This window comes from Panthera pardus, unplaced genomic scaffold (genome assembly GCF_024362965.1).
Source record: "Panthera pardus isolate Hobbes unplaced genomic scaffold, ASM2436296v1 HiC_scaffold_12, whole genome shotgun sequence".
In the NCBI taxonomy this organism is placed as follows: Eukaryota; Metazoa; Chordata; class Mammalia; order Carnivora; family Felidae; genus Panthera; species Panthera pardus.
Window position 1 is genome coordinate 58134654 of NW_026526677.1, and position 18161 is coordinate 58152814.

General features: G+C 40.4%; 1 protein-coding gene across 3 annotated transcripts in view; it reads left to right on the forward strand.

Moving 5' to 3' along the window:
- POLD3 (DNA polymerase delta 3, accessory subunit) overlaps positions 1-14686 on the forward strand; it is a 51612-nt gene extending 36926 nt beyond the window's left edge. The window contains exons 10-12 of one of the 3 annotated variants that reach the window (XM_019449807.2): positions 6421-6530; positions 7684-7759; positions 12285-14686. In XM_019449807.2, coding sequence (XP_019305352.2) covers positions 6421-6530; positions 7684-7759; positions 12285-12487 — 389 coding nt within the window. In that variant the 3' untranslated portion in view covers positions 12488-14686. Of the gene's footprint in view, positions 1-6420; positions 6947-7683; positions 7760-12284 lie in introns of those variants that run through there. The other 2 variants (XM_053900086.1, XM_019449808.2) reach the window with 2 other exon arrangements.
- Positions 14687-18161: the final 3475 nt, after the last annotated feature.

Sequence of the window (18161 nt, forward strand, 5' to 3'; positions counted from 1 at the left end):
ATCACGACTGAGCCAAAGTCAGAAGCTTAACTGACTGAGCTGCCTAGGTGCCCTGAAGAGCTTTTCTTTTTAAAAAATGAAATGGAGATATTCCTTTGGCTACCTTCATGTGAATCTTTTAAAACAGGTAATATTGTAGGTATCAAGGGTGTTGGTGATATGGTGTTCCACGCCACATAAATAAAAACATGCTAAGTTTGAGAATCTATAGTATCATTGTTGAAAGGGAATGATACTATGGACCCTTCTAGTTTTATGCTGTGGGCTCTATTGTAAGATAAACAGAATAAGGGTAAGATTCTTACCTGGAAAATTCATATGCCTTTTCAAGGAATATCAGGTGTTCGAAGAGCCAAGATCTCTTCCCAAATTGTGTAAATGAAGGTATATAGAAAGAGGATGAGGCTGGGGCACCTGGATGGCTCAGTTGGTTAAGCGTCCGACTTCAGCTTAGGTCATGATCTCGAGGTCCGTGAATTTGAGCCCTGCGTCAGGCTCTGGGCTGACAGCTCAGAGCCTGGAGCCTGTTTCCGATTCTGTGTCTCCCTCTCTCTCTGCCCCTCCCCTGCTCATGCTCTGTCTGTCTCAAAAATAAATATAAAACATTAAAAAAAAAAAAAGAGGATGAGGCTAACAAGAAAGATGCCTTGGTCAAACTGCTATGCCAGATGACTTCTACCCTGCTTTGAGAACGGTGGTGAGAAGCTTGAGTTTCTATAATCCATTCTCTATGAATTTATGCCATAATGGGTATAAAACATTTTGAGGGGTCAGGCAAATCTACTCCAAAGGAATTCAGCATCAGATGAAGGTAGAATGACAAAACAAACAAACAGATGCTAAAAGAAATTAAAGAAGAATAATGAATGCAGGAAAAGGAACCTGTTCTGCTGGTAAAGGACAAAATAAACTTGTTAGGCTCTACTCTTACCAGAAATTTCTGTAAGAATTGAAAATGACAACAGAGGCACCCCGAAAGCAACTCAGTGACTGTACATGTACAAATGAGTGAGAAAGCCATTTATATATACAGATGACAGTAATACAAAAGAAATGAACAGACCTAAGAAATTGTACAAGGAAGTTAAATCTATGATGTAGGTATATCTTTGACTCTTCCATAGGTTTAGATCCTACCAGTCATGCTTGCATGTAGGAGTTTATAAGCTCTGATATCCTGTAGAGGTATTGTGCCCACCAGAGCTGTGGTTTTTTTTTTTTCATGACTCTTTGGAATAGGTAGGGATAGGGCATTGTGAGCATCCTAGAGGAGCTGTCATTATATACTCATTCCATGTCATTTATCAAAATGCTTTGACTAAGACACCTGAAAGGAAGATACCCAAGTGTGTGGCTGAAACAAGAGCCATCAAGTTAAGAATTAAGGAAATAGAAGCGACTCCATGAAGATACATGGGAAAGTAATTAGGAAGTAACAGGAATATTACTGTGCTATTGAAATTGTCTTCCCTATTTCCAACCAGGAAAAGGATTTGGGGAAGAATCTGGAAAAGGCTTTCAAGCCATCAACCTAATGTACTTTGAAAAGGTAAACTAGATACTCCAGCGAAGGAGTCAGCTCTAAGTCAGGGAATTACTGTGGTTGATTAAACACTCATTACATATTTCTGAAATATTCTCTGGAGTTCTGATCATTAGTGCACAAAAATAATACCTGTGGGTGATTAGAAATATGAGTGGGGTTATTAGTTTAGAAAGAAGTGAGAAGAAATGTGATAGAGGTGAACAACCTATAATAATAGATAATATAAATGAGAGGTTCTCAGATTTTTTATCTGGCAGAATAATTTTTAGCATCTGACTAAATTTGCAAACCTTTGCCATTTTATTCCTGAATTTCTTCTTCATCTCAAAGCTAGAGGGCCTTTATTTTAAACCTTTACACAGTCTCTAATCTATTACCATTTTATTCCTGTCACACTGAATATATGCTTATTCAATATGCTGTCTTCAGCTGGAAATTAGCAAATGAGCAGCAAAAGTGGAAGAAATGACAGGGACTTTGGAGTAAAACAGACCTGGGTTTAAATCTTACTTCTGCCACTTAACTGGGTACATGGCACCCCAATGTTTATAGCAGCAGTATCAACAATAGCCAAAGTATGGAAAGAGCCCAAGTGTCCATCGATGGATGAATGGATAAAGAAGATGTGGTATATCTGTACAAAGGAGTATTACTCAGCAATAAAAAAGAATGAAATCTTGCCATTTGTAACTACGCAGATGGAGCTAGAAGGTATTATGCTAAGTGAAATTAGTCAGAGAAAGACAAATATATGACTTCACTCATATGAGGACTTTAAGATACAAAACAGATGAACATAAGGGAAGGGAAGCAAAAAGAATATAAAAATAGGGAGGGGGACAAAACAAGAGACTCTTAAATAGAGAGAACCAACAGAGAGTTGCTGGAGGGGTTGTGGGTGGGGGGATGAGCTAAATGGGTGAGGGGCATTAAGGAATCTACTTCTGAAATCATTATTGCACTATATGCTAACTTGGATGTAAATTAAAAAATCTTTTTAAAAATAAAAAACCTTACTTCTGCCACTTATTGTGCAACTGGAGACAGATTATTTAACTTCTTCAATTCCTTGTTTCCTCATCTCTAATGGGGATGTTATCACACTGTGTAGACTTTTTATGAACATCAAATAAGATACGTCAGCAATGCCAGGACACTGCTTGACATAGCAGGTTTTCTTCTTACTCACCCCACTTTTTCTATTGACGTGTTCCATAAGTATTTAACAGCAGTCTCTTCTCTCAGAAAATTCCCTTCAACTTCATATCTTTAACTCTCCACCCAAAAGACTTTTCCTTTATTTCTCTTCTTGGCAGAGTCATAAGCACCATTAGCAGTTCTACATACTCTCTTTGTAAAGCAAGAAAAAGCCAGACCCAGATAGAAATCCCATTAAGAGTAATGTTTTCATTGCTAGGAAGAGGGGCGCCTGGGTGGCTCAGTCAGTTGAATGCCCAGCTCTTGATTTTGGCTCAGGTCATGATCCCAGGGTAGTGGGATCAAGCCCCACGTTGGGCCCTGTGCTGAGTGTGGAGCCTACTTAAGATTCTCTCCCTCTTCCCCACTCGTGCTCTGTCTCTAAGATAGAATTTAAAAATATATATTGATAGGAAGAAATAGTTTTAGCTGATTAAGTTTTTGCTAACATTTTCAGTTTTTGCAAATTACTTATGAAGAATGTTAAGCAAATGACCCCCCCCCCACCCTTTTTAGGTTAAGATAGGTAGTTTATAAATTTTCCTAGGAAGCTATGAGTGATTTCCAAAATGACCCATCTCTGCCATAGCACTCTGGTAAACAGTGGTTACTCTGCTAGTAACTAGTTTTGCTACAGTTCTTATTCTGCTGTCCTGGGGTAATTGTTAAATTGCACTTCTTGAGTACCTTTCATCTGAAAAGCTGTAAATTCATTATAAATATATTTAAAATACACCAATGTATGAAACCCTCCTTATGCTTATGTCACTAAAAGTATGTCGAGGATATATTTACCTTGATGGAAAATCAGACACATACGGATTCTAGCATATGAATGTGGCCAAATTTTTTTTAGTCTCTTTGAACCTCAGTTATATAAAACAGAAATAATAGTAACAGTGATTTTGTGGGGGATATTATGTGAATGAATGATTAATGTTTGTAAAGCCCAGAAAATTCTAGTTGTTTTCTGTATCCTTCCTTCCTTCCCTTTTTTTTCTTTTAAAAGTTTATTTATTTTGAGACAGAACAAGCAAGGGAAGGGTAGAGAGAAAGGGAAAGAGAGAATCCCAAGCAGGCTCTGTGCTGTCAGCACAGAGCCCCATGTGGGGTCCAGTCCCACAGTTTGTGGATTGAAGCTGAGCTGAAAACAAGGACTGGATGCTTAACTGACTGGGCCACCCTGACACGCACCTCCATCCTTCCTTTCTTAAAAAAAATTTCTTTGTGGGGCGTCCGGGTGGCTCAGTTGGTTAAGTGACTGACTTTGGCTCAGGTCATGATCTCGCAGTTTGTGAGTTCAAGCCCCACGTCAGGCTCTATGCTGGCAGCTCGGAGCCTGGAGCCTGCTTCGGATTCTGTGTCTCCGTCTCCTCTTCTCTCTCTCTCTCTCTCTCTCAAAAATAAATAAACGTTAAAAAAAAAAAATTTTAAAAACTTCTTTGAGAGAGAGAGAGAGTGTGCATGCACGGGAGGGGCAGAGGGAGAGAGAGAGAATCTTAAGCAGGCTCCATGCCCAGCTCAGAGCTTGACGTGGGGCTCGATCTCACAACTGTGAGGTCATGACCTGAGCCGAAGTCAAGAGTCAGATGCTTACCCGACTGAGCCACCCAGGTGCCCCAAAATGCTTTATTTAAAAAAATTTAAAGTGATACACAACTTGAAAAATCAGATAAAATAGAAGTTTTGTGATAGATTGTAAGCTCTCCTATTGGACTCAATGTAATTGATGCTTCTCCTGTCACCTTTCTCCCATCTGCCTTCCATCTTCTGGGGATTTGTTGAAAATTCTTATTCATTACAAGTTCTTGGCTCCCTCTTCTACTCTCTTCCCTGTTATGGCAGGGATAGGAGTGGCAGGCAGGTTTACAGCATTTCATTCCTTAGTCATCACTGTAATGTGTCTCTTTGGGTGGATGTGGAAGGGAGGGGGAGGTATATGCTGATTCTTCCTTGACCTAGAAGCCCCTCATCCCAAATTCCAAAAATGATTGTTTTCCTTTATTAAAAGTATCGTTACTGTTTGTTCAGTGCCAGGGAAATTGTCGTGTCTCTGCCTCCATGGAGGTTAGAGTCAGAGGAGGATCTAGATAAACACTTGTATACAGTGCAGTGACAGGGGTCTTAGAGGGTGCCACTAGGATTAAGTGTCTTCATGGTTACAGAAGTGGAAATAGAATGAAAACTCCTAAATTTATTGTGAGGACTCAAAATTCCTTTTCTTTGGCTTCCTCACTGTGTAAACTTTCCTCCTGCCCCTGTAACGCATGTGACACAGCTTTCCTAATTGCTATACCTTCAAAGAAATGGGAGCTTGGCTCTGTGGTTTAACTTTTCTCTTGCTTACTTGAGCTCCCATCATGTTCTATTCTCCTAGAGCTGGGTTACTAGCTGGACCACTTTCCTCATATGTTTCTGACTCTTGTTTCCCAGAGCTTATAAAGTTTTGGGGCCCGTTTCATACTTGAAGTGTATAATTTATTGTTTCGTTCTGGCTCTTGTTTTGCTTCACCTCTTTAGGTCATTTGGCCTTGAACCCTCCACTGTCATAATTTTTAACACTGACCTAATCAGTTGGGAGAATTTCAGATCCAAGACTTGTGCTAAGAATTTGAATACAGCCAGGAGATTCAGGGAGCAGGTGAGGCTAAGCAACTACCCAGTCTTTTTACCAGCAGTTTCTCTGTGGTGATTAAGCCGTAGGTTAGCTGAGGATTTTCACTTCCCCCTCTCATGGGCCTTATACCAAGACCACTATTTCTGGAACTGTTCGGGAATGATGGAATCCCTCTGGAGATGCTCTCTTCTCGGGTGATACCACTTCCAGAGCAATATTGCTTTCCCAAAAGTGTTTTTTCCGGTTACTCTCACTACAACAAAACAAGCCTCATCAGTGAGCAATCACTAGAAATAATTCCCATACAAAATAGTAATCCAGTCTTAGTTGTAAGAGCTATAATTGTGACTGTTTCAAAGGTGATTTTTCCTCCAAAGTTTATGCTCTTAACATCAGCTGGAATATTTCAGTCTAATAAACATCTCAGGTGGTTGCAGATAATCCTTGGATCATAGTCATGAAGACTCTGGCATGGAACATTTGATATAATCTGAGAATTATATCTGTTTGTTTAATCTTAAAAGAAAATGTCTGGCCCTGAATGGTAAGGCAGCACAGAATAGTTGGAATGGTAAGGCTGTGGCATCAGACTGACTTGGGTTTAAAACCTCCTGCCTCATTTGTAAGCCCTGTGACCTTGACAAGTTAATTAACCTCTTTGAGCCTCTTTTTACCCAACTGTAATGTGTGAATAATATTTGTCTCTTAGGGTTGTTATGAGGATAAATGAAACAATTGTAAGTGGAATACATGACACATGTTAGATGATCAGTGGATATTTATAAAACAACTTTAGACTTTCCTACAAAATAAAAGGTTTAGCTAAGATAATCTCTAAGGTTTATTCCAGCTTTAATAACTCTTAATTCTCTGGTTTTCTTTGTATAAAATTAGTAAAATGTATATTTTAAAGATCTATAACTGCAAAGTCCTTGGTTGTCATGAATTACTGCTTGCAAAATGTCCTTTCCTGGATACAGACGTTTAAAAAGTCACCAGAGAAGGCGTTGTACCAGATAGTGCCACAGTTCTCTTAGCTAAGCTTGTTTCATTATTTCAGTCATACCAGACTCTCCTGGGGATTATGAAGCTGAGTCACCATCCCCACCTCCTCCTGCTTCTCCACCTCCTGAACCAGTGCCTAAGACTGAACCAGAGCCTCCTGTCAAGGTAAAACTTTACTGGGATGGTTGCCTTTCCATGTGTCTGACCTCCCAAGGACCTGAAACTATGCTGAACCGGCCACTGCTGTATAGTCCAGGGACACCAGTAGATGGTTCTTTTCTCATTCCACTCTCTGTAGGTACTACAGGATGGACATTCCCTCTCCTCACCTGCGGTGAGAGCTCAGCTATAGGGCACATCTCAGGAAGGTTGCAGAGGTCAGGCCTGGGAGTGGTTTTGTTTTTCATGACCTCCAGCATCAGGGCTGCTGTGTTACCCAACTCCTGTTGGAATTTTGCAAAGTAAGGTCTTGCCTGCATCAGAGCAAAGTTTGGGAAATAGAGTGAACAAACAACTTATGCACATTTGTTGTTCTTCAGAAACTCTTCTGGAAAAGGGCAGGGTGAGAAAAGCTGGCAATAAATGGGGGAATATAGTTTTCAATGGTCTTCAGCTGCATTTTGTCTATTAGTGTAGATAATGAAGAGTTGAGAAGAAAGGTGCTAACAAGGTTTTTTTTCCTTTACAACTATTAGTTTTCCTTTAATTCATTGTATTAAGACTGTCATTTAAATTTTGCACTAATTTCCTCATTAGCTGACAAGAAAATGGGATGAAAGACCACTGAACATAAAAGGAAATTGGTATTAGTAGTATCTGTGTGAGACTAAATTAGACAAGGGTAATGTTGCAGCATCAAGGCTAAAATAGCAAGTTATCTACAGCAAGGGTACATGCCACGGACCTTTCATCTGATTTAGCTTTCCTGTGTGCTTCCATAATGTCTGCCACAGCCCTCCATTAAAGCCCTTACCACAGTGGATTGCAGTGGTCTGTCTTCCTCGCTTCTCTCATCCGCTAAGGTCCTTGTCCTATTGGTCTTTTTAACCATGGTGCACTGCTTACCAAAAGTTTGTTGCCTGAATGATCACAGTTATCTTACAAGCATTAAACATCAAGCTTCTATATGTAGGAACGTAACTTGTCTGTATAGTAGGACTGGTCCGTAAAAGGAAATGGATAGAGTTTCACATTCAACTTTTTATCATCATGGAATATTGGAGGGTGATTATTGTAGATTAAAAAGCTCTTGTTCTTTTTCTCTATAGTCATTGATCAACTGAATGTTGTAACCTCTGATCTTCCTGTGATCTTTTAGAGTTCAAATGGAGAAAAAAGAAAACGAAAACGGGTGCTGAAGTCTAAGACCTTTGTGGATGAGGAAGGCTGCATAGGTAAGAAGAGTTTCTGGCTCCGTGATCTCTTACAGAGCAGTGTGCTTCAAACTTGAATGTGCACATGACTCACACCAAATATGGCACACACCCTGAGTAGCAGAGTAGAGAACACTACAACGAAAGACAGAACATGGGTTCTTGTTTGGACCACATCCTGTAGAAATAAGCTTTGAGGTCTTGGATAAAAGTCCTGTCACCTCTGGTAGGGAGTTTCTTGATGTATGGAATGGAGGTAAAATATCCATTTTGCCTATATGCGGGATTGTTGTGAAAATTCAGGTGAGGTAACATTTAAAGGCACTTTCGATACGGAAACCATAATACCAACATAAAATGTTGTTAGACATTGAGAAACTTTTTTTTTCTAGAATGGTTGTTTTATACATTTGAACAGTGGAAAGGAAGCCCCCACTGATGATTAGACTCTGAAGAGAGTGTCAGGAGTCTTCTTGGTATTTTGTCCCATCTCTCCAGAGGGGTTTGACTCTTCCAAATCACTTCATGTTTCCCGTTTGTAAGTCATGTTAGATAAAAACGTGTGCTTTTTATGGTGACCTAGAGGGGAATTAGAATTTAGCTTTTCAGTTAGTTATAGGTTGAATTCTTCAGCCATGTTTAAGCTTGTTCTACCCTTCCACAGTTGACTCAAACTTCTGTGGGGCTTTCACACTTGCAGGCCAATAGGATGCTCTGATCCTGGTACTTTTTGTGTTTACAGAGACTTGTGGGCTTAGTCTTGGAAACCTCTTGTTAGTTGGATAGCCTATAATTGTAGTTTCTCCCTTCCTGTGGCACCTACTCTCCTAAAGAAGTATCTTTTCCCTTTCTTGACTCTCCTTTTCTGGTTCAAACTTTCATCTTAAAAAGATTGATCAATTCTGAAGAATCTACTTTTCCTAGGTTGTGTGGTTGTTAGAATAAGTGCAAACCCTGTCCCATTGTTCCCTACCTTCCACTCCTCTGAAAAGGCCTCTGCCATTTTTTTTAAAGATTTTTTTTTCAATGTTTATTTTTAGGAGAGAGCATGCAGGTGGGGGAGGGGCAGAGAGAGAGGAAGACACAGAATCCAAAGCAGGCTCCGCACTGCCAGCACAAAGCCGTATGTGGGGCCCGAACCCAGAAACCAGGAGATCATGACCTGAGCTAGAGTTCAGTGCTCAGCCAGCTGAGCCACCCAGGCACCTCAGGCCTGTGCCATTTTAATTGTAGCATATTATCGGGGAATAAAATTCCTTACACTGGAAATTGGTCTTTTCAGTGCCAAATTTTTTGTGAGCCTATGAATTCTGGACTTCGAGTTAGGGTTGTTTTTTTGTATTTTGTTTTGTTTGCTTTCAGTCTTCTAATAGTGTGTTTTCAAGCCTTTTGGTTTTAGTGGTGATAATATGTGCATTTACTATTGAAGTTCTTACTTTTTCTTTGTTTTAAATTTAAGAGGACAAAGGCATCAGTGCCAGTTTTTCCCTCCTTCTACCCCGAAAGAAAAATGTCAGATATATCATTGTGAACATTTACTGGGAGTTTGTGGCTAATTACCTGTTGCTTTGTTCAAAACACAGTACTCAAGTTTTGGCCAGGTATGGGATGTGGACTTTTTACACTCCTGTCTCCAGACAGGACCATTAAGAGCCTTGGATGCAACAATGAAAACCGTGCTCACATAGCACTTTTTTTTTTTTTTTAAAGGTTTGTAGTCCAAGCTCAACCTAATGAATCTTGGCTCCTGTTACCAACAAAGGAGTTGTGCTTTCCTTTCTGTTTGGACTGTTCCAAGTGTACCAGCACAGGGGGCTTGTCCTGTCCTGTGCTGGATGAGAGCTGGTCTGGGGGTTTTCAAAACTGATCTTTCCTTTTCTGTGACTTTGCTTCAGGGACTGGGGAGTTGGGCCCCTGAGATTAGTGTGGGGCCGACTTTTGGACAAGTTAGAATTCTAACAGCAAAACATTGAGTGGAGAATAATTCTGATGTTATCCATGTAAACTGGGCTCTTTTTTTTTTTTTTTTTTTTTTTAATGGCAGCCCAGAAAAGTTGCATGTTACTCAGTTAAAATAAAGGTTCTGTATCTTTAAGTTGAAATCTCCTTTGTCTTACAGTTTGAAGTAACTAAATCTTTGAATATAGAAATTCTTCTTTTAGCTCTTGAGGTATACTAAGTGTGCTGCTTAAGAAATTTTGTTGGTGTTGCCCTGACTGGTTTTAACTCCCCCAAGCAATGCATTGCACAGAATTGGCAATGAGACAACCAGTGGTTTCAGTAATAAGTAATGAAATAATGAGCTAATTGATGTTGGAGTTTTACATTATAGACCTGCTGCCATTTGAATACAAAGTATAGCTTATGAAGGAGCAAGTTTTATACCACCAACCAGTAGTAAGTTGTTTCTTTTCTATGTCTGCATATGGCTCTTCAGACTTCCCTAATTTGAGATATTGAGTAAATAGCAGCTCATAAGTTTGTTCCAATAATCCAGTTGCATAATGCGTTTCAAGTTGCCGATGAGATTGGGCTAGTGTTCAGGGATCATAATTGCTGAACTAATAGGTATGCCATGGGAATTCCCTAAGTACCTTAGAGCAGCATTTCTCAAACTTCACATTACTTGAAGATCTTGCTAAAATTCAAATTCTGATTCAGTAGGCCCTCAGGTAGGACCTGAAATTCTGCATTTCTAATAAAATCATGGGAGAGTCTAATGCCTCTGGTCTGTGGAGCACAGGTGAGTAGTAAGGCCTTTGAGAACACTTTATATATGTAAATATATATATCTACATATATATATTTAAAGCTTCTCAGTGATTTGTAGCCCCTAAGTTGATAGGAATCAGCAAAGTGAATTCTAGGCTCTTAAAAGTAATGACAAATCCTAGGAACTCTTAGTGAGGGAACCGTTAATTATGTACTCTTAATGGGATTAGATGGGTATGGTGAAGGAATGCTCTACCGGCAACAGACCTCCAGCATGGCTTTGCCATTGTGAAGGGAAAGACCAGCATTGATGGGTACTTGCTAATAAGATCACTAGGTGCATCCATACCTTCTGTGAGGCAGTGTTACTCCCATTTTACAGGGGAGGAGAGAACAATGATTCTCAAGGTATAGTCCCCAGACCAGCAGCATCAGCATTCCCTGGGAACATGTTAGAAAAGCAAATTCTCAGGTCCATCCCTCACCTACTGAATTTGAAGCTCTGGAATTAGAGTTCGGCAATCTGTTTTAATAGGCCCTGCAGGTGATCCTGATGCACATCAAAAGTTTGAGAATTTATAAATGGCAGACTACATATTAGTATGCAGATATAGTTGATTCCAAAGCCACTGCCTCTGGAGTAGTTCTTAATCGCTAATTAAGTGCTTAAAACTATTATTGTTCTTTAATAGGACAAAAATGTTCTTTAATTGTTTGAGCATTTATGATGCATATTAGGTTACTGTGTTCAGCCAAGAGGAGATGTTTTCCTTTACTCTTCATCTTCCTGCTGCAACCAGGAAAGCTGAGAAAGAATGTAGAAGATGTTGGTTATACAGCTGCTGCAGCTCTCTAAAGTCACAGGAAGGTGGCATTGTATTGTTTCTCATGATTGGTTTGTGTGCTGCAGTAATACTGAAGAGACCCTCATCAGTTCTGTGACATCATTGTTGGAAGTTATTGTCTGTGCCTATGCCCTTTTCAGCTTCCTTATACTGACTGCTCACTGGTAAAATTACTTTAAAAGGGGGAGGGGGTTAGTGAATTTTATTGGTATAAGAAAAGGCAAAAATATGCCTTTGGCTGATAGGGCATTAAGAGAATTGGTAACTTTGTTTCTCATTTTATCATTGTCTTAAAACAATCAAGTTTGTTATATGATTGAGTTTGCTTGGGGCAGTTATCTTCACAATGCAGACCACTAGTAAGTGTTGGGTCATTTAGAACTAAGAACTGAAAAATTGAGTAATCTGCAATTCTTGTATTTAGGATGTGCAGAGAGTGAGTGGGTGATGTCAGGATATAGCCAGCCAGGAGGGCCCCTGACTGTGAACCTGGTTAGACAAGATGAAGACTGGCGAATAGAGCAGAGATTAAGATCCAGAAAAGCAGCAGTGGAAGGAAATAGGCAGGCACTGTGGGTCAGGGAAGTGAGATTGAAGAAGTCAGTCAAAGCATGGAGGTAGAAGTGGGTATTTGAGATACAGACAGTTCAATGTAGAGTTCAGGAAGTTAGCTAGCATTGACCAGGACCCAAATGCAGAATTTGGGCAAAAGGCATGGGACATAGCAGCGAGACAGTAAGGGTAAATGTTGGCTCTGAGCCCCAACTAGAGACTGTATGAGTTTAAGATAAATAGTTCCTATTGGTGGCCTGATCCGATCTCCCAGTGGGAGAAGGCTCCAGTATTAGGTGAGCTGATCAGAGGGTCTCCCTTGATCAGAGGGTCTGAAGGAATTGGAGTGAACAAGACATCTCGTTCTCTTAATAACAGTGTTCTAAATGACTCGACCCACTCCTTTCCCTTTTTTTTTTTTTTTTTTATTCTGCCAGTGACTGAAAAAGTCTATGTGAGTGAATCCTGTACAGATAGTGAAGAGGAGCTTAAGATGAAGACTTCCTCCGTACATAGACCCTCCGCCATGACGGTGAAAAAAGAACCCAAAGAAGAACGAAAGGGCCCAAAGAAAGGGACTGCTGCTCTGGGCAAAGCCAACAGACAAGTATCCATTACTGGCTTCTTCCAGAGGAAGTGAACTGCCATCTCTGTTGGTTCAGAGACGTGGAGTGGTCAAGGGAGAAGACCAAGACAGACAGACTCTCACTTACTGTGTAAGTTCATCCTGTGCCTCACCTTGCCTGTATCAAAAGACTTATTCCATCCTGTGAGGTTTATACTGTTTCTGGTTTTTAACCAAAGGGAAATCACCTGGAAGCAAGAGGCAAAAGAATATTTAAGAAGCTGTTGTGTTTTAAGGACATTTTTTTAAGCACAATCTTGACCTGTTCTGGAGAAGAATCCACTCCAAACATAAATTGGAACAGGTTTCAGAATTATCACTGAAGCCATTTAGTTGCTAATTCACTGGTCCCTACCCAATCCTGTGTCCTGAGCACTTATGGCTCAAGAAGTATTCTTCTTTGTTCCTTTGTATTCTGTGGACTTGTGTGGGTCTTCATTTATCCCTGAATTTTACTGGCTGTGTTTACCACTCTCCCCATAATCCCTTCCCCACTACCATACTTCTATGTGAAGCCATTTTCTGTAAGTCTTTTAAATCTTTGTTGGACTAAAGGCTGAAACAAAAATCTCCCTATAATCCTCTAATCCTCTCTTCCTCCGTTATAAAGTACACTGACACCTGGCTACAGACCAGCACATTGCTTATGTTCTGCCCCTTTCACAAAAGCTCTCTCGACCTTCACTCGCAATTAGTAGGTAGGGAAAAGCCTCAGGCAGAGCACAAATAGAAATGTAATGATGTATTCATCTCCACCAGAAATTACTTAGTGTCAGCATTGACGATAGTAGAGGCCTTGCCATGTTGCTGACACAGGGCATGTTTTACGCTGCTCTTTGTGATTTTTGTCTCCTCCTCTCTCCCTTTCCCGCTGTTAGTACCTAGAGAGTGAAACCCAGGCAATGAAATGGAGGCTAAAAGAGAAAGCCTTTTCTGTATGCAGGGTACAACAGTTAAGAAAAAGTTCTCCTTCTCAAGGAACCTGAATGTTCAGAAACAGCAATTTTCCAGGAAGGTAACAAGGAAGAAATAAAGCACACATTTTTATACAGATGTTGCTCCTCTGTATTTTAACCCTCCCATTTGCCTAAAAGTATAGGCTGCCCAAGAAAGGTGGAGAGACTGAGTTGTTAGTAGGACTAAACGGCAAGTAACACATTCTCATTTGTTGCTTATGGAAAATCATCTATTCTATTGATAACTTTTAAGTGATTTTCATGATGGCTGGACAGTGACCTTGGTGGATCGAAGTGGTGAGGTAGTAATCTGGTACAGTGAGCTCTAGGGAAAGAACACAGGCTCATCTGCTGGCATGACTCACAACTGACAGACGAGGGACGTCTGACTTAGCCTGCGTATGTCATGATGCAGTCAGCATCCAGTAAACCTACTGTTTAAGGTTAGGATTCTAACTGACCTTGTATTCATACGAACATATTTAGCAGCCATCATCCAGGGCTCTCCAGCCAGGCACCCCATGGACTTGATTGAGACCAGAAGTTTGGGAGATGAGTCCTGGCATTACGTCTAGGACTTGAGAAGGCAGACGCTTTGTGTCATAAGCAGAGTAAAGGTTGACGTATTCCACAGCCCTCTTTCTTTTTAAAATGTAAAAGGGTGGAAAGCCTGGACTTACCTTTACAAAAAACCTCTGGAGAATGATCTTTAAAAAAATTTTTTAATGTTTATTTATTTTTGAGAGGGAGGGATACACAGAATCAGAAGCAGGATCCAGGCTCTGAGCTGTCAGCATGGAGCCCAACACGGGGCTCAAACCCACGAACCGTGAGATCATGACCTGAGCCAAAGTCGGATGCTTATCCAACTGAGCCACCCAGGCGCCCCTGGAGAGTGATCTTTTAAATGGTAATTTTTGTCATTGCCTCTAGTAATTTTTCTAAATAAGAATTGGAAAAATTAAAAAAGCAACAATCTAGTTTTTTGTGTTTTTTTTTTTTTTTTTTAATTCTGCTGGGCTCTCTAGTGAAACTGAATTTTGAATTGGAAAACTCCAGTGGTAGTTGGAGTTCCATCTTTGAAAGGATAATGCAAATCCTGTGATCACCACACCCAGTATGCTGCCTGAACTCAGCTGTCTGCAAGGCTTAGGAGGGAGGGAGTGGTGGCCTTTTTTTTCTTTTTATACAAAACTCTACCATGTTATCCACATGAGTTAAATAAATTTGAGAAGTTGTTTTAAAACAGTGCTTCAAACTGAATGTCTGATAAGTCTGTTATTTGACAGGACGGCAGCAGTGTGTGCAATTATTCAAACCCTGAACAGGAACAAGGCTGGTTTTCAGTTCATATTGTTAAAACTGCACACCCATAGTCTGAGATGAACAAGTCATTTGCTGCCTTCATCATTTTTTCAACCCAGTGGGAAACCTTAGTTTCAGCCAACATCATTTTTTAGTTCATTTAGGAGAAAATGTAGTCCTGATCTTGCACATTGTGTTAGTTTGGCTTCATCACTTGCTAGCCATGTGACCTTGGGCACATTTCTAAGCCTCAGGTTCTTTGTCAAAATAGAGCTAAAACGAGTTACCACAGATTGTCAAGACTGAAGAAGTGTATACATGCAGCCTAAATTTGGTGCACAGTTGTAGCACATAGGTGCTCTACAAATGGTGGCTTCCTTCCTGGTGTGAGAAATGCAGTCAGCCACCAACTTCCTGAAACGTTTTCAAGGATATGAGCCAGATTTCTACTTTGAAAGTCGTCATTCTGGCGGGAAATGTGATCAAAGGTGGAAGATACTTGTTCTATATTATGAAAAATTTTAGAGAGAGTAGATACTTTTCTATTGAAACAAGTGAGGTTTATTGATGGCTGTATTTACTATACATGAAAATACGTGTGTCTACTCATGTGTCAGGCCTCTGACCTGGACACAAGAGGATATAGGTAGCATCCTAGAATTTAGCACTTGTCTACAGGCTCTAATGGAAGAGACAAGCCAGTAAAATGAAATTATAACATGATATGGTGAGTGCAGTGACAAGTAAGCACAGGGTTCTCTGAGAGCTCATAGGAGTGTGGGCATTCTTCCTGGAAGAGAGAAAGCTAAGTGGGTATTTGAAGGGTGAGTAGGATTTTACCAAGCAAAGAGAAATGGAAAAGATTTTCCAGGCAGAGGAACATGGCTTTGGGGGGAAATGGACAGTAGACTTTGGGAAAAGAGATGAAATGTATTGAGAAATGAAGTTGGGTCTGGCTAAGGAGTTTGGATTTTAATGTAAAGACTATGAAGACCAACTGAAAAATTTTAAGAAGAATAATAACATTAGAAGTTGATTCTCATTTAAGAGGGCAGCTGGCATATTCTTTAATTTTATGTGCCATATAGTATTTCTACCCATGCATGTACATTGTATCCTACTTCTAGTGCTATTAAAGTTTTAATGGGATTAAAAAATGTCACAGCTAAAACAAGGCTGCTTCATTCTGGCAGCCAGCACAGACAGTTGCAGTATTTCCCTCGTCTTCCCCTATCGACACAGATTTCTCTTACAGAGGCTTTTCAGTTTTCTGAAATTGATTTCAAAAATGGGGTAGTTCTCAGACACTCTCAAAGATATGTGCCTCCACTCACCTCCCTGAAAAGAACTGAGGAGGGGAGGGAGGACGGGTGGAACAGTTCTATTTCTTTTCTATCTTTGTTTCTCTAAGAAGACATTAGTTATTTTACAGGAGAGAGCTGAAGAGACGGGCCATATAAGGAAACTAAATAGTTTCGCCAGGACATGAGTAGAATGAGTGCATAATAATGTATTTGCCAGAAACGTACTCTGTGTCAAGACTCGTTTTGGTAAACTTGTCTCCTTTCATTGGTTCCGGGATCTAGTATGCTGTAATGCAGCTTTTTACCACCATGAAACATTCTGGGGCTGCCTCGTTTTGTTGTGAGAAGGCAGTATTGCTTTCTGAGTTATTGCCCTGGCGGCTCTGTAAATTAGCCCATGCTGTCACCATGCCCTCTCTGAAGGGCACATTGTACCCAAATGACTGCATTTAGGATTGACTCTTGCCACTCCCTGCTTCATGACACTTCTCACCACTTGTATCTGTGTCCAGTTTTTTTCTGTGTGTTCTTAAGTGTGGGCCACCCACAGATTGCCACCCAGGCTCTTTAGCCAGAGAAACTTGGTAAGGCTTCTGATCCAAACCCACCTTAATTCTAGAATTGCCCTTTCATTTCAAGCTCTAAATATTGTCTGGCTCCCCCACACCATTCCCTCTCTTTTTTCTCATTTGCTCTTGCCAGACTCCTTGTTTCTTGAGGCTTCACTTTGGCTTCTACCCCTCTCTCTCTTTTTTTTTTTTTAATACTTAAAAGTTCCTCATTGCTAGTCCTACTTTAACTTCTTTCTTTTGGTCTTTCAGGCTTTCTTAAGGTTCTTCTTTCACATCTTTTACTAGACTGCTCTTGAAGAATGGAAAAACCATGTTGTTTAATATCTGCTTTGGATCATGCAAATCCAAAGTGTCAAGCAGTTGTTGAATGCTAGTTCTGTTCATTCCTGGATAAGATACTTTAGAGACTGCAAGAGCTCAGAGGTTACCATTTTGGAGTGGCAGGACATGCACCCTAAATAAATAGCATTATGTAGCAGTGGAGATGATGCTTAGATGAGGGGTAGATAGGAGCTTAATAATCAGAAAAGTACCAGGATAATCATAATGGGCAACATTTTATAGTCCTTTGTGAAAAACAACAGAGAATTTAATGCAAGAAAACAGGCTGAGGGACGGTTCACCATTTTAGTGGATTTTATTCAACTGTTTGAATGTCACTCATCATTTATACAGTCATGGTATAGGTAATCTATTAAGTGAACCTTTAGTGGAGTTATTTCTGTCCTATCTTAAGAATGAGAATACTGACAAGAAAGAAGCAGGTACCAAGGACTATTCCAAAAGGTACTTTGTGGGATATATATTGGATTAGCATGAATTCAGCTCCATTTTATGTGTGCTCAATTTTGGCACAATGGGGAAGCAGGATGCTTTGAAACAGCACAACTTGGGAGGCAGATGGCTCTGGATTCAAACTTTGTCTAAGGGCACTAACCTTAGGTGAGGAACTCCTCCTCTGAGAACTTGTTTCCTCATCTTTACGATGAGCTACCACGTACCTTAAAGGGTTGTTTTTGTTTGTTTGATTGATTGATTGCAAAAAGAGTACAAACTGGGGAGAGGGGGAGGGAGAGAGAATCCCAGGCAGGGATTTGACGATCCCACAACGCTGCGATCATGACCTGAGCCAAAATCAAGAGTCAGATGTTCAACCAGCTGAGCCACCCAAGTGCCCCAACTGTTGTTTAAGGCTTTTATGAAATGCTGCATGGGCAGCTCCTAGTATTTGGACATACAATAAACTCACACAAAACAGAGTAACTCCCATTTTTTGAGCACCCACTGTGTGTCAGGCACCGTTCAAGTACGTTAAGAAGTATTAACTCTTAATCCTCATAGTAACTCTATGAGATAGGCACGTTTATTCCCATTTTACACATGAGGAAATGGAGGCAGAAAAGTTGAGTAACTTGTTCAAAATCACAGAGTTAGCAAGTGACACAGAGCCAAGGTATAAATCTTGACAATTTGGCTTCAGTGCCTGTAGTCTTAGCCACTATGCGATCTTGCTCTTGGCTCTATATTAGTTCACACTTCGATACTGCCCAGT